The 26399-nt window shown below is 37.6% G+C and overlaps 1 protein-coding gene across 1 annotated transcript; it reads right to left on the reverse strand.

Annotated features, from left to right (window-relative positions):
* Positions 1 to 6500: 6500 nt before the first annotated feature.
* LOC121385980 (fibrinogen-like protein 1) lies at positions 6501 to 21054 on the reverse strand. Its single transcript, XM_041516775.1, has 4 exons — positions 20881 to 21054; positions 13821 to 13914; positions 12571 to 12741; positions 6501 to 6721 (listed from the first exon to the last, which is right to left on the reverse strand). Exons 1-4 carry the CDS (start codon positions 21052 to 21054, stop codon positions 6501 to 6503), a joined length of 660 nt encoding a protein of 219 aa, XP_041372709.1.
* Between the last annotated feature and the right edge of the window lie 5345 nt (positions 21055 to 26399).

The following is a 26399-nucleotide window of genomic DNA, read 5'->3' on the forward strand; positions in this document are numbered from 1 at the left end:
CAATAGGTACAACCTTAACACAAAACTAGGATTCACACACAGACTACACGCTCACTGCATCAGAACACAGGATGCATTGACTAATGATAACAATGCACCTGCCCCCATTTAATGCCCCAGCACGTACTCTAATAAGGAACCGGACAAAAGAATACCGGTTCCGAGTACACAATTGCAATGCACCCGGGGGAAGCTGAACAAAAGAATATCGGCCTCCCCCACCCAAACCCCCAATACTTGCTGCTGGTAATAACTTGGTACTTGGTGATGCCTCGACCAGAAGCGGTCAGGCCCTTTATAAGGGCCCTATGGGCAACATAGGGAGACACCACAGCATCGTAGAGGTCTAAAATTAACGAGCTACTCTCGATTCACTAATATCAAAACCTATATTAGCTCGGCCATTTACCTTTCGACCGACCGTTCAAAACTGCGCCAAATTCCCTCAATCAAAATTGCGCACCCTTTTCTCTTTGGCATTTAACTGCTCCATTCAAATTCCATAGCACCACCACCATCACCCCCACCCGCCTGCTACCGATTTGATCGGGCTGCTGGTGCTCCCTTGCACCTGCCAGTGCAGGCGGTCCCTCCTCTCCCCTCCCCCACCTTTCCTGTCAAGGACGGCGTGCGCTACAACAGCTTGTTCTGAATGTGCACGTAAAACCCTATGACATGACATGACAACACACCTGATATACCGTTCGTAAATATAATAAAAAAATAACGTAACTCAAGTTGCCAAAGTAACACTTTATTAGGAAATAACCATTTAATAATCGTGCCTTAATTATTATCTTACGCTTTACAACACAAATAACTTATCACATTAATTAAATAATGCACAAAGTTACCAAATAAACAATTGCCAGCATATATACTGAACACCAGAATAATAGGATAGGTTTAATTGATTACAGAAGATATATAAATAGAATACAACTACACACAACACCTGAGATGACAATCGTAAATATAATAAATATAATGTAACTCAAGTCGGCCAAAATAAAACTTTATTAGGAATTAATCCACATCATGACGTCACACTATTGTTCAAGATGTATATTATTTTCCAGGAATAAACGCCTGTGAAACAATTTAATTTGAACTTTTATTAGTTCGGAACAGGGATTCGAACCCACTACGAAGATTGTCGGAAACTGAATCGAAAAGCAGAGGTTACACGTTTAGCAAGTGCATCACGCTCAATGCCAGCTATCCACTGCTAAGATTTTCTTGGCCAAATCGTTCAGGTTAGGTCCGAAAAGATCCTACCGTTTTGGGTTATTAATTTTGTAAATATTCTTTGTCATTTTAACCAATATTTTCATTAAAAAAGATCAAACAGAAGTTAATTTGGCATTCACGTAAACAATTTTTTTAAAATGAATAATGTATTAAGTTGGGAAATACACGGTTAACTGTGGAGTCTTTCAATAATCGACAGTTAACAGTGTATTCTCCATTATATAACCATTTAATAATCGTGCCTTGATTATTATCTTACGCTTTACAACACAAATAGTGTATAACATTAATTAAATAATGCACAAATATACCAAATATATACGTACATATACAAATAGTTTAAGAACAATAATAATAACATATTTTATCGTCACTATACAAAACCCCAACAAAGGCCACACAGGTAAACTCTAATATACTAGAACATTATTAATATATTATATAATTAATATCAGGGTTTCTAGATTATGGTAGCCCCACTTCCATGGCTAGTGATATTCAATGTTGGGCTAGTAAATAACTACTATTGCCATGCCCGACGACTAGTGGAAAAAAGTCAAATGATGCAGTTGAGTCTATTTTATAAATATGAATATCCTTCCCCGAATCCACCCCACCCCCTGCCCCAAAGGTAGTGTTTTTTTAAGCTATATCTCTCTATTTCGATTTTTACTATTATTTAGTAAAATTGTATCAACTTAAAGTAAAGTAGGGCTAGTGAATTTTTAATCGTGGCTAGTCATTTGTTTTAATCACTGATCAAATGGCTAATGGATTTTATAAATAAAAGTCTAGAAACCCGTTAATATATTAAAGCGTTAAAATGTGTTGAGTGCTTCGTTAAATAAAACATTTCCTTCCTTCCTTCCTTCCCTCAGTATCTGTGTGGTCCTTAAGCATATGTCCGACGCAAATGACCGTAAATAAAATGTGTTGAGTACGTCATTAAATAAAACATTTCCTTCCTTCCTTGCAAATTTATTTTTGAAGGGCACCGTTTCTCACGTAATAGTACACATTGCAAATTTTTGGGGAGAGACGTAACAGTGGACCGGCATCGGTGGTTCGTGGTAGGCCATCGGTCTACAAGGTACTGGGTTCGGATCAAAGTCGAGGCATGGGATTTTTAATCCAGATACCGACCCCAAACCCCGTGGGAGTGCTCCGCAAGGCTCAATGGGTAGGTGTAAACCAAATGCACCGACCAGTGATCCATAACTGGTTCAACAAAAGCCATGGTTTGTGCTATCCTGCCTGTGGGAAGCGCAAATAAAAGATCCCTTGCTGCTAATCGGAAGAGTAGCCCATATAGTGGCGACAGCGGGTTTCCTCTCAAAATGGTCCTTAACCATATGTCTGACGCCACATAACCGTAAATAAAATGTGTTTAGTGCGTCGTTAAAATAAAACATTTCTTTCTTTCTTAGTGGAAAAGCACCGAACTATTTCTCGCTCCAGCCAGTGTGCCACGATTGGTACATCAAAGGTCGTGGTATGTCCTATCATGTCTATGGGATGATGCATATAAAAGATTCCTTGCTGCTAATCGAAAAGAGAAGCCCGTGAAGTGGCGAGTGCTTGTTTCATCCCTCAATATCGCCCATTGGTCTATTTCTCGTTCCAGCCAGTGCTCCACAAACTGGTGTAACAAAGGCCGTGGTATGTACTATACTGTCTGTGGGATGGTGCATCAAAAAGATCCCTTGCTGCTAATCAAAAACAGTAGCCCATGAAGTGGCGACAGCGGGTTTCCTCTTTCAATATATGTGTAGTCCTTAACCATATGTCTGACGCCATATAACCGTAAATAAAATGTGTTGAGTGCGTCGTTACATAAAACATTTCCTTCCTTCCTTCCCTCAGTATCTGTGTGGTCCTTAACCATTTGTCCGACGCTATATAACCGTAAATAAAATGTATTGAGTGCGTCATTAAATAAAATATTTCCTTCCTTCCTTGCAAATTTATTTTTGAAACAAGTTTCTCAGTAAAGTAACACGTTCACCAAGGCTAACACTTGCATAAACAAAGGAACATTGTTCGATAGTCGAAAGTTATCAACGTAACGTTTTGTGATCAAAATTAAATGATTTATTATACAAAACATTATCATTTGATCGTCGAAAAATACGCCGAATCCTGTAGTGTTAACTATCTATTTTTCCAAATCAATCCAAATCAGTTTTACATTTGGACATTTGACGAATAGATGTTCATATAGTTTCTTCGTCGAGTTTATAAAAAGTATCGCGTAATCCAATTTTATACAAATAGCTATTTGTGGCCGTATTTTATACTGAAAATCAATTAACGATAATTGTTAGGTACACAGTCTGTGTGTTACGTATATGTTTCCATACTAGAGAGGTATATTCCAAAAATGTGGACCAGCGAGTTTGCACGACTGCGTTTGTAGAAACAATAGTAAATAAACCACAACCATTGACAGCATATATACTGATCACCACAATAAACACAAATCTGGGTTATGTTTAGCATTTGAATAGGTTTAATTGATTACAGAAGGCCTATAAATAGAATACGACTATACACAACACCTGAGATAACAATCGTAAATATAATCAAACATAATGTAACTCAAGTCGGCCAAAGTAACACTTTATTAGGAAATAGCCATTCAATAATCGTGCCTTGATTATCTTACGCATAACAACACAAATAGCGTATCACATTAATTGAATTATGCACACATTTACCAACTAAACAATAGCCAGCATATATACTGAACACCAAAATAAACGCAACTCCGGGTTATTTTTTAGAAATTGAATAGGTATCAATAATTACAGACACTTAATTTTGTTATATCAAACAGTAATTCTCCTGAATTATATCTTAGTACATGTTAATCCCATTTATAAAAACAAACTATAATGCTACTTCTGAAGATTGTATTCGCGTTTCGTCTGTAGTTTTCAGTTTCTTCTAAACAATAATACCTTAAACATATAATAAACACACGTTTGCAAATATATTTCTCAATGGCGGCGTGGAGAGTAAATACAGGGTCAATAGTTCAGTGGATGTATGGAAATCCAGCGTGATTGTCATTAATTACTAACGTTTTATCGCATCACCTTCACAAGCGATCATTTCCAAATGATGTAAAAACCTTACACAGACATAGAGAGAGAACGTATGAACGTCTCACCTTATGTACATCACACATATGCAAAATAAAACAAACATAAAAGTGCACAGGCCATTCCTTGTGGAATTATGACAAACAAAGTATCAATCAGTGAAATCTCTCTAACACTGTTTGGATCATTTTTAAACCACATTTGGCAATGGACACATCATACCTCTCCCCCTCCCCCAGCCAGTGGGAAATTTACCACGATAAAATATATTAATGAGTAAAATAAATTTTAACAAAGGTAAGAAGTATGATTTAGTTTCTTTTAGAAATTCATTGGGTACGTCATCTGGTTCGGGCGTCTTTCTGTTATTTAAATCACTAATATGGTTCCAAGGAGAGTTTCTGTTATTTAAATCACTAATATGGTTCCAATGAGAGTTTCTGTTATTTAAATCACTAATATGGTTCCAAGGAGAGTTTCTGTTATTTAAATCACTAATATGGTTCCAAGGAGAGTTTCTGTTATTTCAATCACTAATATGGTTCCAACGAGTGTTTCTGTTATTTCAATCACTAATATGGTTCCAACGAGTGTTTCTGTTATTTAAATCACTAATATGGTTCCAAGGAGAGTTTCTGTTATTTAAATCACTAATATGGTTCCAAGGAGAGTTTCTGTTATTTAAATCACTAATATGGTTCCAAGGAGAGTTTCTGTTATTTAAATCACTAATATGGTTCCAATGAGTTTCTGTTATTTAAATCACTAATATGGTTTCTAGGAGAGTTTCTGTTATTTAAATCACTAATATGGTTCCAAGGAGAGTTTCTGTTATTTAAATCACTAATATGGTTCCAACGAGAGTTTCTGGTATTTAAATCACTAATATGGTTCCAAGGAGAGTTTCTGGTATTTAAATCACTAATATGGTTCCATGGAGAGTTTCTGTTATTTAAATCACTAATATGGTTCCATGGAGAGTTTCTGTTATTTAAATCACTAATATGGTTCCAATGAGAGTTTCTGTTATTTAAATCACTACTATGGTTCCATGGAGAGTTTCTGTTATTTAAATCACTAATATGGTTCCATGGAGAGTTTCTGTTATTTAAATCACTAATATGGTTCCATGGAGAGTTTCTGTTATTTAAATCACTAATATGGTTCCAATGAGAGTTTCTGTTATTTAAATCACTAATATGGTTCCATGGAGAGTTTCTGTTATTTAAATCACTAATATGGTTCCAATGAGAGTTTCTGTTATTTAAATCACTAATATGGTTCCATGGAGAGTTTCTGTTATTTAAATCACTAATATGGTTCCAATGAGAGTTTCTGTTATTTAAATCACTAATATGTGGTTCCAATGAGAGTTTCTGTTATTTAAATCACTAATATGGTTCCAAGGAGAGTTTCTGTTATTTAAATCACTAATATGGTTCCAAGGAGAGTTTCTGTTATTTAAATCACTAATATGGTTCCAATGAGAGTTTCTGTAATGAGGTTGTCCATTATATTACACGTCTGTAGTTATTCTTAAAGTCACAAATCCTAGCGTTTAAACACTACGGCGTATTTGTGGCTATTAAATCTAGTTTTTATAATTTAAATCAGAGAAGACCTACACTGTATTGTTTATATTATTTATGTTCGTACATCCGAAGTGTTTCTGGACATACTGGTCTTTCTAATATCAGGAAATTCATGTTGATATTTTTGTAAACGCACATACCTTTAAGAAGTATCCGATATGGAGAAAAGCTCCAGTCTACCTTTTACGATAATTTCCGCGATTCAACACAGGCCTCGGTGATGTTGTGGTTAAGCCATCGGAGATACCGCTGGTAGGTACAGGGTACGCATCCTGGTACCGGCTCCCAGCCAGAGCGAGTTTTATCGACTCGATAAGTAGGTTTAAGACTATTACACCTTATTCTTTCTCACTAACCACTATCCTCTAACAACTAACCCACTATGCTGGATAGATACCCCACATAGCTGAATAGTGTGCCCATGACAGCGTGCTTGAACCTTAATTGGATATATAAACAAGAAAATCAGTTGAAATGAAATGAAGCAAAGACTCGTGTGTTACTATTTTGCAAATCCATCCAAATGTGTTTCAGATTTGTAGATTAACCAGACTTAGTGTTCATTGTAACTGGTTGACAATCTTATCTTCATCATAGTTTGAGTTAACGGGGATACGAAATTGAACCAGTGTTTGGAAGTACCCTGCATTTTGACTGGATTGTCGCATTTGTTGTACCAAAACCCCTCCTCCACTTTGCAGTTTGGATAACCAAGTATATTATTCTGGTCTACTGTGCTGAACATGCCACCATTTATAGCTGATAACTCATCCGCTGAAAGAAAACAAACAAAACAGTGTGTTATATTTGACCCCAGAAAATTTATATCAGAGAGAAAAACAAAATCATAGACTGCTCAAACAAAAACAGTAATGCTACATTACTCTATAAAATAGAAACCTAAACAAAGAAGAAAAAAAAAGAAAAAAAGAAGCACAATAGTGATAATACTTTACTATAGAAAATTGATAGCTATAACAATAGTGTTGTTACATTACTTTTAAAACAGATACCTGGAACAAAACAACAATGTTACATTATTTTGGAAAACAGATATTTGAAACAACGTAATGGTGTTACGTTATTCTAGAAAACAGATAACTTAAAGAACGTAATAGTGTTGCAATACAAATATGACAAAAAAGGTTTGTTACTTTATTTTAGAAAATAGAAAACCGAAAAACCCCCACCAAAAACCCAGTGATAATACTTTAGTATGGAAAATAGATAGCTATAAGAAGAGTGTTATTACATTAATTTAAAATGAGATAGCTGAAATAAAACAATGATGCCACATTATTCTGGAAAATATATAATTGAAACAACATATTTGTGTTACATTACTCCAGAAAAAAAAATGACTGAAACAAAACGTTGAATATTGATGTTATATTGCGTACCCCAGAAAACAGAGGGTCGAAAGGAAACATGAATGTTAAATTGTGCACTCCAAAGAAATAGATGGTTGAAACAAATGGGACGCCCGTGTTATAAGTATCATGGAGTATTGATAGCTAAAAGAAATCATTGACGTTACATTACCCTGGACAACATTCTAAAGTAAACCAAAATCGTGTTACATTTATCTTGAAGTAAAAGAAAGAAAGAAATGTTTTATTTAACGACGCACTCAACACATTTTAATTACGGTTATATAGCGTCAGACATATGGTTAAGGACCACACAGATTTTGAGAGGAAACCCGCTGTCGCCACTTCATGGGCTACTCTTTCCGATTAGCAGCAAGGGATCTTTTATTTGCGCTTCCCACAGACAGGATAGCACAAACCATGGCCTTTATTGAACCAGTTATGGATCACTGGTCGGTGCAAGTGGTTTACACCTACCCACTGAGCCTTGCGGAGCACTCACTCAGGATTTGGAGTCCGTATCTGGATTAAAAATCCCATGCCTCGACTGGGACCCTAACCCAGTACCTACCAGCCTGTAGACCGATGGCCTGACCACGACGCCACCGAAGCCGGTCTTGAGAAGTAGATAACTAAAACAAACTAGTGCTGTTAGATTGCCAAAGAAAATAGCTAAAGAAAAGCAGAATGATATATGTTCGCATGAAAATAATAGTAGGTGGTTCACACTAAACCAAATACTACTACATATATCAAGTAGCTACTTAAAACAAGAGACAAAGATGTCATATTTAATCTAGAATAGATATAACTAGAACAACAGAAGATGCTATTTACATTAATCTTAGAAAACAGATGACTGAATCAATCCGTTGATGTAATATATAACCTAGAATAATGATAGCTGAAACAAAAGCAAACTATCGTTACCTTTATGTTAGCAAATATGCTCATCTTAAAAGTAAAACAACGCTTTAGTTGTTATTAAATAACAACTAAAGCGTTGTTTTGTTATTATTGGAGATGTTTTGTTTGTTTGTTTGTTTGCTCGTTTTTTGTTTATTTTGCTGGTGGGGTTTTTGTGTGTCCTTGCGTGTGGTGTTATGTTTCTTTGATTTCTTTTTCTGTTTAGTTTTAATTTGCTTTTTGTTTTTTTGCGTTTGTCTCTTTGTTGGTTTTTTGTTTGTTTTTCTTTTCTCAGACTTTCATAAATCACATCTACATGTTGTATTATACCAAGTAAAATTCACTAAACGAGAATATTAACAAATGTGCCTACAATACTACATGAATATATAAACCAAATTATGATCCATCAAAGTTAATACCACAACCCCTCCCCAAAGTATTGGCTGGAAAAGGTTGGCTCACGTCAACCGGGTGTATTTAAATTTCCAAATTTCGCACACAATTACAGTACTTAGTTTTACAATAGCTGGAGTCGCCTCCAGCCCTCCCCTTATCGTCACGCCACTACAAGAAAGTACAGCGCAGGTTCATTTTGCATAGGGGCGTCGGGTGTCTTCGTGTAGCGTTGGTACTGGTTAACAACATGTAAGTTTAATGTCATGGCATGACTCGAGAATAATCAACCTAAAGCTCTGTTGCAACAGATTTAGACAAAAACAATTATATTTTAGTTATAGTAGCTTACGACCATTTGGTTGTCGACAATTGCCAAAACATTGCATAGCGTTTCCTTTAGCCTCCCCTACATGTCATTATCAATATATGGAGGTGACTTGAACTACCTCTAGCCTTCCCCTGCATGTCAGTGTCAATAAGGGGAGGTCTGGAGGTAGTTCAAGTGACGATTGTTAAAACAGTACATAGGCTTTGCTCTAGCCTCTCCCTACCATGTAAGTATCAACAAGGGGAGGGATGGAGGTGACTGGAACTACCTCTAGCCTCCCCTACATGCCATTATCAATAAGGAGAGGGATGTAGGTGACTGAAACTACCTATAGCCTCCCCTACAAGCCATTATCAATAAGGGGAGGGATGGAGGGGACTGGAACTACCTCTAGCCTTCCCCTACATGTCAGTATCAATAAGTGGAGAGATGGAGGTGACTGGAACTACCTCTAGCCTTCCCCTACATGTCAGTATCAATAAGGGGGGGGGGGGGGGGCTCTAGTTATGTTTACATGTACCTCAAGGACAAAGTCAATTGTCACAGTGGATCAAATGAAATATCATACATTTATTGACCCAGATAAAACTATTACCAAGAAGCAATCACAAGCCTGGTAGCATTGATTTCGAATTTTGACCCAGGCAGATATTATTTGGTTTAGCGCCTGGGGTGCAATATGCGCTAAGGATCAATCGCAATCGATACATTCACACCAGTTAATCTAAACCTGGTAGAGTGGTAGTCCTCCTACACGCGGTGCACGAAGAATGAGATAGTAATGTCTTGTGCTCGCATCGGCCACACACATTTAATACATTTATTTATCATTATATGTCATTATTTACAACACCCCTTATCAATCAGTGTAGACAATACACACACACACACACACACACACACACACACACACACACACACACACACACACACACACACACACACACACACACACACACACACACAGACATACATACATACATACATATATATATATATATATATATATATATAAAATAATAGAGTTTTATTTCAGATCAGAGATCCATAGAACATAATATATAAACATCACATACAAAACTGATTACATAATATACAGCAGCTTTTGCCAGCGATTTACACATACAGATTTGACGTACACAGTTGTACACCGCAGGTGGGCAAGTAGGTCGTTTGAAATTGTTTCAATTCTGCTCTTCAGCGAATATGCTGTTAAGCGAAGTAAAGCGCCAAAGCCTTTTACTCGATGACTGGTCGTCGTTGTCCGATCATCCATCGGTATGCATTATTATAACATATGTTAAGATCCTTCATGGTATCCTGTGTACATTTCACCCATAATGCACCCGCGTACAAATTACTACAATAACTCACATATAATTGTGTTTTAACAGATTCTGAACATTTTGCAAATCGCCGCAACAACATTTGTTCACGTACACAAAGGGCTCTATACTGTCGTTTAATGTTTTTATCGTCTTTCATGTTTTTGCATATAATATGACCTAGTGCATCACCACACAAATATATCGAAGACACATTGATCAACTTCAGAGTCTCTGGCTGAATACACATACAAACAGTTTTCATTGTATCATAATCGTCTGCAAATTTCTCGCAAATCGTTAACATTTTTCTTAATGCAGAAATAGATGGGCAAAGAAGTGACATATCATCAGCAAAACTGAAGTTATTTAGAAACACACACACACACACACACACACCATTTAGAAACACACACACACACACAGACATACATACATACATACATATATATATATATATATATATATATATATATATATATATATATATATATCATATATATATATGTATATCTATATTAGCTCCACTATTACATGTGGATCTATATATATATATATATAACCTATATATATATATTTATATAATATATACGACATATATATTATAAAATATATATATATATATATATATATATATATATTGCAACAATCGTTGTGTCGAACTTGCTTCTGTATAAAATGTATCTTTTGTGTCGATATGGCTGGCCGATGCGGGCGAAAACGTGTATTAACTACCATGTTTTTGTCACGGTTGGTCGATACGGTTGAGTCGATATTACGTTTGTGTTGATATATGTTTGGGGCCCAATTTAAACATTTATATGGAAGAAATGTCTGTATGTGTCGATATTTATTTTATGCGTTAAAATAAAATAAAATATTTTTAAATGTTGATATGAATTGCTCGATACGAAAACATTGCTGTGCCATTATTAAAACAGTTGCCGACTTTGGACTGTAAACAGAAATGATTTGTAATTACTGTAACAGTTCACGTGTTAAAATATGTAACAATGTATCGAGACAGATCGAGGGCGCAAAGCAAAGTTTCTATGGGGTTCATGGTATGCTACCCGTAAACTTTTGAAAATTAGATGTCCTGAAATGCAATCTGCTCATTCTACATTTCATTTCAACTTATTTTCGTACATACATCCAATTAATTTTCAAGCACGCTTTCCTGCACACACACCTGAGCTATCTAGGCTGTCTGTCCAGGACAAAGAGCCAGTTGTTAGTTGTTAGTGAGAGAGAAGAGGGGATAGTGGTCTTACACCTCCCATTGAATCGTTAAATACCGCTCTGGGTGGGAGCCGGTACCGGGCTGTGAACCCTGTACAGGGCTGAGATCCCTCTACCGGGCTGCGAACCCTGTACGTTCCAGCTTTGTGTCCGATGGCTTAACCACGGCACTACCGAAGCCGGTCCATTCTACAAATACAATTTATCTCTGCCTTTAAAGGGACATTCCTGAGTTTGCTCCATTGTAAGATGTTTCCGACTAATAAAATATTTCTACGATTAAATTTACATATTAAATATATTTTCTTGTTTAGAATACCAGTGTGTATATTCAATGTGTTTCTGGCTGTCTTAATATTTGTAAGAAGCCAAAACTGGATTTTAGGAAATAAAATGAAATTTAACCTACTGCAAATATTAGAACGATCAGAAACACGTTTAATATACAGCCACTAATATGTTATGCATAAAAATATATTTGATATGTAATTACAATCATTAAAACGTCTCTGTTAGTCGTTTTGACACCCAATAGCCGATGTATTTTTCGTGCTGGGGTGTCGTTAAACATTCATTCATTCATTCATTCTGTTAGTCGTTAACATCTTAAAGGGACATTCCTGACTTTGCTGCAATGTTTAAGATGCTATCTACTAACAGAGACGTTTTGACGACTGTAATTGCGTATCAAATATATTTGTCTGCATAAAACATTAGTGCCTGTATATTAAACACGTTTCTGATCATTCTAATATTTGTACTAGGTTAAATTTCATTATATTTCCTACAAAAAATATTTTTTCGTCCGTACGAAATTATTTGAAGACAAACTCCAGTTTGGTCTTCTTACAAATATTAAGAGGACCAGAAACACATTGAATATAAGACATTGATGTTCTAAACAAGAAAATATATTTAATATGTAAGTTTAATCGTAGACATATTTTATTATTCGAAAACATCTTACAATGCATCAAACACGGGAATGTCCCTTTAAAAATTGCAGCAAACTCAGGAATGTCCCTTTAAGATTTGCCTGTTTTTTTATATTACTTAAGTTTCCAGTTGATCCAGTGCCGTTTAGACTTAGTCTGTACTTGTTCTTGGCGTCAGATACAGAAAACGATGTGTACATCCTGGTGCCTGTTCTTTTTCGAATGTCAACGACAACAGCCTGCATTTTGTATTTCTTGTCCTTGGTCAGCAAGTGAAGGTACCGGTTTCCTAAGGATAAAACCACGCACATTACAATCAAACAATTAAAGAGACAGATCTTAGTTTTTAAACACTACCGCATATGTTTCACTATTAGCACCGTTTATGATCATTGAAATCACACATCGCTAATATTTTATTCTTTAGATTATCCATTCCCGTAGAACCAAAGTGGTTCTGGTCATTCTTGTCTTTGTAGTACCAGAAATAGCATTTTTTATTGAAAAAAAGTTTTAAATGCACGTGCGTCTGAGACGTAACGGTTTATTGGTTCGAGTTTATTTTTACGGGTATTTCCTGTTTTAACGTTACAGACTCTTCTTTTCCTATATTGTAACTTTATCCAGCTAAGTTGCAGGTTTGTAATATTAACTCGGTGTCCATTTTTTACGGGTTAAAACTAGGGTCTGCGCCTTCAATAAAGAAAAAGAGAAAAGAAATTAAATATACACCCCACCTCCACCCCACCTCCACCCCACCTCCACCCAACCCCCACAAAACAAAATCGATCTCTGGAAACAGGTAGATGGACACGAATACCACTACATAATAGAATATGTCCCCTCGGCAACAGTAACAGTAACCGTTGCTGTGACTCGAACCTATGGCACCGAATCGCCGGCAACTTTGCAGACTTACCACGATACCTTTTGTGCCATTGAGGCATCCATAAAAAGAATACTCTTTAACTCAACTATATGTGTGTATGTATGTATGTATGTATGTATGCATGCATTTTCCTGGGGCGAGAAGTAGGCCAGTGGTAAAGCGATCGCTTGATGCGCGGTCGGTTTGAGATCGATCCCCGTCGGACTGCCCATTTGGACTATTTCTCTTTCCAGCATGTGCTATCCTGTGTGTGTGTGTGTGTGTGGGGGGGGGGGGGGGTGCATATAAAAGATATAAAAGGAAAAATATAGCTTGTTTCCTGTGATGACTACGTGTAAGAATTACCAAGAGTTTGACATTCAATAGCCGATGATTAATAAATCAATGTGCTATAGTGGTGTCGTTCAACAAAATACGCATTATTTATCAGTGCACGATAATAAAAACGATATAGAGATAAAACTATTTAGTGTCTTTACCTAGCCAAAAGTCCTCCTTTAAAGAGCCAAATCCATTTTCATATTCGATCCAAGTTTTGTTCAAGTCTTCTTCATTTCCACATCTGTGTATAACCTGAATAATGTTATATATATTTATGCACACACATATATGCGTGTATGTATTGATATATGAATATCTATATAGTGTATTTTGTCTGGTTTGACTATTACATACATAGATATATAATTAAATTTCCGTTGCATTCATTACCAAATATCGTCATACCATTGGTCCAGACGTGGCAACGAGAGCTTGTTCAACTATCGATGAACGTAAAACAAATAGGTCGCTAGGGAACATCATATCTGGTGACGTTATTGTATATGGGGCAAGTTGTATTGTTGAGCGTTATTATTTATGGACCAAATATAATTCAAAATAAATATGAACTTTTAGTGTTATTATTAGCAAGTGTGATTCAAATTTAATAAAAAAAATATGTTATTTCAATCAATCGCAAACTGTGTGAATCGGTGAAGTTTGCGGATGATTTTTTTTTTCCTTAATTAACCTCGCTGACACAGGGAGGAATTAAATCATTTCTGGCCTAAACAAATTGTCCCATGCCGTTGGTGGGACTCGAACCTGTGGCACCGGAAAAGCAATAACAGACAATACTTATAATTAAATTTGAAAGATACTTACTACTAATAATATTAATAGCTCATATTATATTTTGAATTATTTTTGGTCCATAAACAATACACACACACAGAGAGAGAGAGAGAGAGAGAGAGAGAGAGAGAGAGAGAGAGAGAGAGAGAGAGAGAGAGAGAGAGAGAGAGAGAGAGAGAGCATTTTGCAAAAATGTACATATTTATAAAAACATTAAACACAGGCCACACACAGTCACACACACACACATGCACACACGCACCCCCCCCCCCCCCCACACACACACACACAAATATACATGGAAGTAAATGTTAGGGTCGGCCCTTTTTCCAGTATAGGACCAGCTTCCCGGACACACATTTTGACGTCCAAACAACACACTTACTTACCAACCATCCATCCCTGTCATATAGACCATCGACGGGATGATCCGCAGTGCTGATTGGCAGGGGTCGAATTTCTTTACCATCTAGCAGTCGCGCCCCGGTACTTTCTGATACAGCCCCGGGTCGTTTGCTTACTGACACTGAGGAAGAAATATAACCGATATATTTTCGAGATGTCTTTAAATCTAAAAGACAAAGTCTTCAATGAATGGGAAATTATGTACACAATAGTTAACGTGTGTTTCGGAGATAGCCATATGGACTTTTTAGATTTGCGAATGCTGTTCTCTATTTGATCACACAAATGTTATTTTTGACCGAAGTCGTTAACACCCGCAAATCTAAAAACTCCATATAGTTGTGTCCATTGTAAACTGAATCGTTTTTCTATGGAACTAACTGTATATATGGTATTTCTAGAAAGAAAGAAAAAAACAACCCCTTGGTGCAGTATAAAGGTAGACCAGTGAACCGTCAACTTGCCCTGTTCCAATTGCTAATGATGTCTTTCCGGGTGCTATTTTAATTTGATCCCGGAAAAAGAATGTAATTAACCAATCACAACACAAAACACACTCGTCGTCAGTTTACAATGATTAATTAATCATAGGTTATTGAATGGCTATCATTTTGTAAGTTTGACATAGTCCTAATGAGAAAACCGCTACATTTGTTAAATGGTGTTTTATATACACTATCCTACAGATAGCTTATACAACGGCCTTTGATATACCACACGCGGTGCACTGGTTGTAACATGACTGACGGAAATCGATCCCAGCCCGCTAGTGCATCAGGCGAGCGCTTTACCACTGGGCTACGACCCGCTCCATTATGTACACAATTGTCTCTGAATCCGGACACGTGAAATCCTAACCCATTCTTCCTGCAGTGCATGTGACAGTTGCAGAAGCGTCTGAGGCTCCGGGTCACGCTGGCGTACACGTTTGTCCAGTTCGTCCCATAGGTGTTCAATGGGGTTGAGATCTGGCGATCTTGATGGCCATGGCAGCACATCTGTAGGACATCCATTGTTACACGTGCAGTATGCGGCCTGGCATTTTCCTGCTAAAAGAGTTCTCTCTGTCGATCCAAAATGGGAAGCATGTGACGGCGTAGAATTTCATCTCGGTAGCCTACAGCTGTCAGGTTACCGTGTACGAACACAAGCTCAGTTCTTCCGGTGTATGAGATGGCTCCCCACATCAGGGTGTATACTACCAAATCAAATCCCATAGACGACAATAGTAACATATGTGGCTAAAACTCCTACCTGCAACGTATCAATCGATATAAACGCCACGGATATATATACTACCACCCCTCACCCTTAAAGTGAATCACAAAAAAGTGGGTGTCAAGCTGCTCATTTCTGAGATAACGGGTAGCGTCTATGACTACCCTAGTTCCGCACAAAATTTGAGTACTTTTTTTACAGGTACCCCATACATTTTCCAAGCACAAGACTACTTGACACAGTGGTACTAGATGGAATAAAATTGCTTACATTTTTAGCCCAGATGAAACTAATTGTTTTTACAACCAACACACTCATATTTATAACCAATCACAGGACTTGTGGTGTTCAAAGTGATTTGGTTTAGTACTACCATCATGACACTCTCTCCACCGAATCTGTCAACTTGGCTACGCAGTTGTTGGCAAAACGTTCATTGCGGCGTCTGTAAACACGTTGTCGTCCATCACGTCGCTATAGAGGAAACGTGAATCGTCGCTGAACCATACTCGCCGCCAGTTCCCCAAGTTCCACCCCTGTACATTCGTGCAACAGCGAACACGTAAATGTTGATGTTGACGTCGCAGCCCGGGGCCAACATACGGTCTCCTAGCCCGTAAACCAGCTTCTCGGAGTCGGTTTCGAATGGTTTGTGCAGACACCCTTCTTAAACCAGGTATGCGTCCAGCAGTGTTGGTTGCTGTGGCAGTTCGGTGACGCAAGTGCAGAACCCGGATGTAGCGATCTTGTGCTGCAGTTGTTATGCGAGGTCTTCCACTTCTGAGCCGGTCTTCAGCTGATTGAAACTGCTGGCACCTGTCCCAAAGACATGAAATGGTGCTCTGATGGACGTTCATGTGGCGTGCGACTGCTGACTGCGATTCACCTAACTAGAGGCGGCCTATTGCAATGTTTCGATTCGGCAGGCTTAGTCTTGGCATCTTGTAACTCGTCTGCGTCAAAATGGAAAGAGGCATGATTGCGAGCATTGCAGCTTTAAATATCCATCACTACCCCAATCTTTTCCCCGAGTTTAACGTGCATTCGCCAAAATCGGACCATTTCACGCCGATTTCCTGCAAACGTCGCACAACATGCCACAAATTTGTGTTGGGGTGCATTTGGGCACGCTGTCCCATTCCAGGAACATTAACAAACATGGTCATTCAGCAACATTGTAGAAAACCCCGATATTTTTAAAAATCAAACAGTATTCTTCTTTCCCTATCACCTATGCGTCTCTTTTTTGACAAAGTGAACATAATAATTTGCCATATGTAGTGATAGTTTTCTGCTACCACGAACGTATTTGACGATAATTTCGATCACTCCACCTTCGATATCTCGAATATATCACGAATTAACTGAGTGCTATAAGCATTAATATACGACCGCAAGCAAACACATTCGAGATACAGACACTGCTATTGTAAACAAGGAAATGTATTTACTATGAAATAGTTATCGCAGATATATTAAAGGGACATTCCCGAGTTTGCTGCATTGTAAGATGTTTCCGACCAATAAAATACTTCTACGATTAAATTTACATATAAAATACATTTTCTGGTTTAGAATATCGGTGCCTGTAAATTCAATGTGTTTCTGGTCGTCTTAAAGGGACACACCCTAGTTACGGCTATTATTGTTAACCATTACGGCGTTGTTTTTCGCTATTAAACCCCATTTTTTACAAATAAAATTGCACTTTACTTACATTTTATTATTTAGAATACACATTTCCATTCACCTGAAGTGCTTTTTGGTAATCCTGATGTTTGTAAAACCACGAAATGCATTGTTTGCATTTTTTCACAAGGCGTGTTGTCGAGAAAAAACCGTTAAGCAAGCGAGGTCCAATCTATTTTTAGAGAAGATATTTCCATTTCAATGTCACAGACGTTGGTATATCACGTGACCGTTATCATTTTGATTCGGTTTGTTTTCTCGTGCACGGTTCGCGCAATCAACATCCGATTTGTTGTTGTTCATTTGTGAGATTTTTCTTCATAGTTCGTGAACATTTTCAGTAACAATAAAGTTCAGGCAAGTAACTGTCTCAATACAAAACGTTACAAACTCTTAAAACCAATAATTTTGCTAAGTCTTACGATATCTGGAGAGGGGATACAACCAGGACAGAACAGTTGGAACATGTCCAGGAGAGGTGAAACGAACGCACCCCAAGTCTGTGAAATTTGTCGTGACGTAGGCATTGTTGTGCTTCGAGCGACATCTACCGGTGACATCAGAATACTAACTTTCAAAATTATTTCAAGCAATTGGGACATGGGGATTCCCATGGTATTTATCGATATAAAACCTGCTTTTACACTCCATTTGAAAAAAACGTGATCTAAGTGTGTTACAGGTTTGTAGATTAACCAAATTATAATTTATTTTCGCTGGATGGAACTAGGGTGTGCGGCTTTAATATTTGTAAGAAGCCCAAACTGGATTTTGTCTTGAAATAATTTCGTAGGTACGAAAAAATTACATTTTTGGAAATGAAATGAAATTTAATCTAGTACAAATATTAGCACGACCAGAAACACGTTTAATATACAGAGACTAATATTTATGCAGAAAAATATATTTGATATGTAAATACAATCGTTAAAAAGTCTTTGTTAGTCGATAACAATTTAAAAAGTGGAGCAAATCAGGAATGTCCCTTTAAATTGGCTGCAAATTCAGGACAGTCCCTTTAATCTGCGTCTGTCGAGCGATGGAACCATCTCAGCGGATCCTTTCTCCAACTGGGCTTTTTTTCTGTCCCAACCAGTGCGAGATGACAGGTATATTAAAAAGGTCGTGGTACGTGTTGTCCTGTATGTGGAGTACAGAAGCGTATATAACATACCACTTGTTTTTTATTACAGCACATTTATTTATTAATCATCGCCTATTGAATGTTAAATATATGGTCATTTTAACACAGTCACAGAGATGAAACCCGCTACACTTTGCCATTAGTAGCAAGGGATCTTTTATATGCACCATCCCACAGACAGGATAACACATGCCACGGCCCTTGATATACCCGTCTGGGTGCACCGGCTAGAGAGAGAAATAGCCCGACGGGGATTGATCCTAAACCGACCGCGCATCAAGCGAGCGTTTTACCACTGGGCTACATACCGCCATCTGCGACTAACGAAGAACATGTCGCAGGTTTTCACTGAAACTTGATTTTTGTCAGAATTACAAAATGGATGCCATCCAATGTTCAGAATTTGTTTTCTACCCACGCGTTTTAATGGCAGGAACACATTTCATTTGGTTACTGGACGTCGTTAAGCATTCGTCTTCTCCTTCGCATCGATTCTTCATGCATGATGATTGTGACAACTGCCAATAATAATAAAAAGAAAGTAATAATTTTTCAAGTCCATCAGGTTCAAAAGCAGGGCTCAAAATTGCGGCTTGCAGAAAGCGAAACACAGTCTATTTGTAGATCTAACGGGGGGAATAGCGGCTTGCAGAAAGCGAAACAGTCTATTTGCAGATCTAACAGGGGGAATAGCGGCTTGCAGAAAGCGAAACACAGTCTATTTGTAGATCTAACAGGGGGAATAGAAAAGTTCAGGCTAAAACAATTAAACATGTCATATGTGGGCACCACACAGACCCAACACAAACGAAGAAGTTTGTTTTGTTTAACGACACCACTAGAGCACATTGATTTATTAATCATCGGCTATTGGATGTCAAACATTTGGTAGTTTTGACACAGTCATAGAGAGGAAACCCGCTCCATGTTTCCATTAGTAGCAAGGGATCTTTTATATGCACCATATCACAGACAGGATAGCACATACCATGGCCTTTAATATACTAGTCGTGGTGCACACACATACACTAGCATCTGCAAATGTGAAACCGGCATTTGGTTGTCTTCATAACAATATACGTTTTTAAAAGTGTGTAATAAAATATCTCTAACATACAGTGCGATTATGAATCTGTCATTAGCGCATTCATATTGTATCTCTGCAAAAAAATGATGCCAAAAGACGTTAGAAATGACTCAGTGGAAGATGCGTTTTAGGTGGGGTTTTTTTTTACAGTGGCAAGCTGATCATAATCACACCTGCGTAGCCACAATTTTAAAATATAGTCTTAGGGAGGAAACCCGCTACATTTATCCATTAGCAGCAAGGTTTTTTTTATATGCACCATCCCATAGATAGGATAGCACATACCACGTCCTTTGATATACCAGTCTTGGTGCACAAGCTGAAACGAAAAATAGCACAATGGGCCCACCGACGGGGACATATCTCAAACCGACCGTAGCCTAACACCTACACCTAAATGAGTCGTAACACTCACTCACTCTCTCTCTCTCTCTCTCTCTCTCTCTCTCTCTCTCTCTCTCTCCCTCCCTCCTCCCTCCCTCCGTCCCTCCGTCCCTCTCTCTCTCTCTCTCTCTCTCTCTCTCTCTCTCTCTGTCGCTCTCTCTGTCGCTCTCTCTCTAATATGCGTCTCTCTCGATCACTCCCCCCCCCCCTCTCTCGCTCTCTAATATGTGTCTCGCTCAGTCTCTCTCGCTCTCTCTCTCTACCTCTCTCTCTCTCTCTCTCTCTCTCTCTCTCTCTCTAACATGTGTATCTCTGTCTCTCGCTCTCTCCCTCCCTCCCCCCCCTCTCTTTCTCTCTCTCTAAGACAGACGCTTCACACACGCACACATACACGTACACATGTATACGCACACACACGCACGCACGCACACACACACACACACACACACACACACACGTTATATTATTATAGTCATACGGTTTAAGTCTTTGTTACCTTGTCCTTACAAAATTCCTCCATGGATTCTTTACCATTCTGTTTGGAATCAGTGACGTCACAAACCAGTTCACCTGGATCATAAGTCGTATTTCCACAAGCACCGTGACGTTTGCAGATCATGCAACACATCTTCGGTCCAACTGGAGAAACTATGTTTACTGATGACGTCATTATAGAGTGAAATACCACGGATATTACATATATTATGACAGTGGCAACAACGACCACGTTAGGCATCATAATAACCGGGTTAGATGATATAGCACTGTTCACTGGAGTCCTTGTAAAATAGTCCTTGCTGCTAGAGGAATAGTTGTCCTCTATGAACGTTTTTTTCGCACCCCAATTCTCATTCAACTGATGCGTTAAAGTTCGCGGTATGTGCTGTCCTGTCTATGAAGAAAGGTACATACACGAGATAGCAGCTGTTTGGAAGGAGCAGTTTCTCTCTTGCAGTCGGCCGGTCTAGATATTCCGTCGTTCAATATGAAGTACGATGTAGGTTTTTTTCTTTCCTGTTATTATATTTTTTTAAATGAATAATTAATCCTTCCATCAGTTATCTTCTTCTTATCATCACTCTCATTTGAAGAATATTTAAAATAAAATTCTACTACGGCTTATCTTTATAGCTATTTACTACAGTTCTACGTGCTTAATGGCTTTTCCAACATGCCTTCATTTAGTCTACTGCAGGGGTCGAATTTCAGTTTTTAGGAGGCACGGCAGTGTTGCCCTCGGTTTAATAACGAAAATTAGGGCACGAAGTCATGTTGGAGAGGCACGATGGCAAACGGGTTTCTAATATGCTACATTTGCCTTAAAGGGACATTCTCAAGTTTGCTCCATTGTAAGATATTTCCGACAAATAAAATATTTCTACGATTAAATTTACATATTAAATATAGTTTCTTGTTTAGAATATCAGTAACTGTATATTCAATGGGTTTCTGGTCGTCTTAATATTTGTAAGACGCTCAAACTTGATTTTGTCTTCAAATAATTTCGTACGTACGAAAAAAATCAGTTTTAGCAAATAAAATGAAATTTAACCTTTTACAAATATTAGAACGATTAGAAACACGTTTAATATACAGCCACTAATATTTTATGCAGAAAAATATATTTGATATGTAATTACAGTCGTGAAAAAGTCTCTGTTAGTCGATAACATCTTTAAAAATGCAGAAAACTCAGGAATGTCCCTTTAAATGTTCAAATATATACAAATTTATGAAAATTCAAACATCAACATGGAAATGTTCAAAGTACACTACTAACACCTGTAAGCTGAATGAATGTGATAATTTTTGGTATTTATTTTGAGTACTTTGGCACTGGAGGGTTAAACTAAATGAATGCGTCAAACATGCGAGCACGGCAAAAGACTACCTCATCCTTCCTGCACCGCCTGTTGGAGGACTGCCACTCTCGGGACTTTGCTTAGTAGAATGAAGCTTGTTTTTGACCGAAACGTCCCAATCATCTTCGTTAATATGATATTTAAACCACTAATGTGTAAATCACAAATAATATATTTAGACATGACGTCAACTTAAACTGCTGTAAATAACGTTATTTTTATGGGAATTTTCATCACGTTTTGTTCCACATCTTGGTATAACTGACCTGTCACTTCGTGTGTCAACAAGCAGGCCGACTTCGATAGATGTGATTTTTCAGTTTAGATTTTGTATTGGTGCCAGTCTTGAACTTTTGGCAGGGCATCATAATGACGTCATCAAATATGGCGGCCATTTTGATTTCCTCAATAATCTAAAATGAATAATAAAACTTATTTCTTGGTCAATCTTCACAAACAAGATATTAAAATGATGAGACTAAAGAGCTTTAAAAACCTATAGACATCTAATGATAACAGTGTGGCCATTTCAGGGTGATGGGTAGGGTGGGTGTACATGAAGTTTCCTCTTGTTTTGGTGTATTTTCGTACAATCCATTTGGTAACAAACATCAACATTTGCACACTTTTGTTTTGTTTAATGAATGGAAAACGTTTCATCTGTTTCTTGTAATAACAGTACTGTATTTTGTCCGAACGATAATTGAAATTCACATATTTAGCACCATAACAACATGCAGTCAAGGGAGAGTTAGTATGGGAATAGAAGTAGCCACAGTATGGTTATACGCGCGGTAACGGTAGTGGCATTGTAGATGGTGTGGTCAAGATTATAGCCACTCTGTGTCTTGGCTACCAACCAGGGAAAAGGGAAATTGGCATTACAAGAATATTTACCCCTCCCTGAATATACAAATAAATTTTGTGTTTGCATTTCTGGCTATTGCGGTGTCTGTTTTTACAGTGATTCATAAGCGCACGTCATCTCAGCTATATTTATTTCAACAAGATCTGTCTTGTACTTGTGTTGATTCAGTAAACTAGTTTGAGTGGTAGTCCTAGCCTGTTTGTGGCGGTGCAGGAAGGATGTATTGTCCAGGGCCCCGTTCCACGAAGGTAGTTATACACTTCAGCTGACCTTAACGCTAAGATTGCTTCGTGGAACGGGGCTCAGTAGATAGGTAGGCAACCAGTTTTACGTGCTCATATACCAATGGGGTTTTGAACACGGCGCCCAGAAAAGTATCTCCTCGGAAGTGGCCTATAGATGAGGCACTGAATAGGATTTTGTCGTTAATTGGGTATCAAACATTTGATAATTTTGGCACATAGTCATCAGATAAAAGCTAATACATTAATTGTGTACTAATACAGCAAGGAATCTTTTATATGCACTTTCCCACAGACAAGAAAGCACATACCACGGCCTGGTTGGAACGAAAAAGAACCCCTTTCAGTTGAATGGATCCACCGAGGTGGTTTGATCCAACGACGCAAGTACTTCAAGCGAGCACTCAATCGACTGAGCTAAATCCCGCCAACTCACACAGAATAATTCATTTTCTACCCTTATCTTCTCTCCCCTTCAAAAACATACAAACGCAGAAAACAAAAGCAAATGCTATTACTTTTATCTTAATAGCTGTGTAGGATAATTTAGACGTTCTTTCATCTTTTATCATTTTAACGTTTTCTTCGCATCCCAATTCTCGTTCAACTGGTGAGCTAAAGTTCGCGGTATGTACTGTCCTGTCTATGAAAAAAGTGCATACACTAGATAGCAGCTTTGTTTATTCTCTCTCTCTCTCTCTCTCTCTCTCTCTCTCTCTCTCTCTCTCTCTCTCTCTCTCTCTCTCTCTCTCTCTCTCTCTCTTGCGGTCGGTCAGTTAAGATGTTGTGTTGATTATGAGGTAAGGTGTAGTTTTAAGAAATATTTCTTCTGTTTTTCTTTTCTTTTCATTTTTTTAAATGAATAATTAACCCTTCCATCATTTATCCTCTTCTTATCATCACTCCCGTTTGAAGAATAATTAAAATAAAATTCTACAAAAGCTTATCTTTATAGCTATGTATTATAGTTCTAGTTGCTTAATGACTTTTCCAACATTCCTGCGTTTAATCTACTGCTTTGTGAGCTCCCGTGGGAATGTTTTGACGAAAGCAAACGACCATCATAAATCAGTTTATTATACCTCACAGATGACGAAACTTGTTGATGCCAGTCTTGAATGTTTGGCAGGGCGTCATAATGAAGTCATCAAATATGGCGGCCATTTTGAATTCCTTAATAATCTAAAATGAATAATAAAACTCTGTGGGTCAATCTTCACAAACAACATGTTAAAACGATCAGACTAAAGAGCTGTAAAAAGCCTATAAACATCTAATGATAACAGTGTGGCCATTTCAGGGTGATAGGGAGATTCCTTTTGTTTTGGTGTATTTTAATACAATCCAATGGTAACAAACATCAACATTTGCACAGTTTTACTTTATTCTATGGATAAAAAATAGTTCATCTGTTTCTTGTATAATAGAACTGTATTTGTCCAACGGTAATTGTAATTCACATATTTAGCACCATAACGGCATGCAGTCAAGGGAGATCTAGTAAATGGATAAAGGTATCCACAGTATGGTAATATGCATGGTAACGGTAGTCGCATTGTAGATGTCCTGTACTTGTTTTGATTTAGTAAACTAGTTTGAGTGGGAGTCCTAGCCTCTTGCAGGAAGGATGTATTGTCCAGGGCCACGTCCCACGAAGGTAGTTATACACTTCAGCTGATCTTAACGCTAAGATTGCTTCGTGGAACGGGGCCTAGTAGGTAGGCAATCTAATTAAAATTACCTCCACTATTACATGTGGATCTAACAGGAGCCCGTTGGAACTCATGTCCAGTTGACCTTTCATTCGACCAATCAAAACCTTACTTGCAAAATCATGCCAGTGATTTGAAAAGAATTTGAAAACATTCGGGATTATGCCGAGGGTATAGGACATGATTCGGGTGAATTACGAAGTATGCCGGAAACTAATTTTAATATAAAATTTTATATAAAATTCGTTTCAAGACGAAAAAAAAAACCGTGATGGTATAGCCATACAATCTGTTTATACTAGTATACAATCCAGAGTTTAAAACTGCACTTTTCCACCTGTATTTTTAATGTTGAAATAGACCAACAAGTTCGCCTATTGTATAAATAGTCTCGACCGATATTTTTAGAATTTGTATGCTCCCGAATAACGTTGTAAAAGGCGAAGTGTAATTCGTCAATATTTAAATTGTTATTTATAGATTAAATGTCTCCTGGACATGGGAGTTCACGCAATGCTGTTAGATCTACTGGTGAGACCAGTAGAGCTAATTTTAATCAGACTGAGTAGGTAGGTAGATAACCAGTTTTACGTGATCGTATACCACTGGGGTTTCGAACACGGGGGCCTAGTAAACGATCTTCTCGGAAGTGGCTGTCCTATAGGTGAGGCAGTATATAGTGATTTGTGGAATCTATCACTATTTTGACTGATGCGTTAAAGTTCGCGGTATGTACTGCCCTGTCTATGAAGAAAAAGATACATAAGATAGTATCAATTTTGGAAGGAGTAGTTTCTCTCTTGCGGTCGGTCGGCCAAGATGTTCTGTCGTTAAATATGAGGTCAGATGTAGTTTAAGAAAAAATTTGTCAGTGTTTTTTTTTTTTTCTTTTCTTTTCTTTGCTTTCCTTTTTTAATGAATAATTAATCATTCTATTATTTATCCTCTCCTTATCATCACTCCCATTTGAAGAATAATTAAAATAAAATTCTGCTATGGCTTATCTTTATAGCTATTTATTACAGTTCTACGTGCTTAATGGTTTTAACAACATTCTTGCATTTAATCTACTGACTTGTGGGCTCCCGTGGGAATTGTTTGAAGACAGTAAACGACCATCATAAATCAGTTTATTATACCTCACAGATGACGAAAATTGTTGGTGCCAGTCTAATGATAACAGTTTATCCATTTCAGGGTGATGGGGAGGTTGCAAATGAAGTTTCCTTTTGTTTCGGTGCATTTTGATACCATCCAACGGTAACAAACAGCAACATTTGCCCAACTTTGTTTTGTTTAATAAATAGAAAAAATTTCATCTGTTTCTTGTA

Source organism: Gigantopelta aegis, chromosome 12 (genome assembly GCF_016097555.1).
Source record: "Gigantopelta aegis isolate Gae_Host chromosome 12, Gae_host_genome, whole genome shotgun sequence".
Taxonomy (NCBI): Eukaryota; Metazoa; Mollusca; class Gastropoda; order Neomphalida; family Peltospiridae; genus Gigantopelta; species Gigantopelta aegis.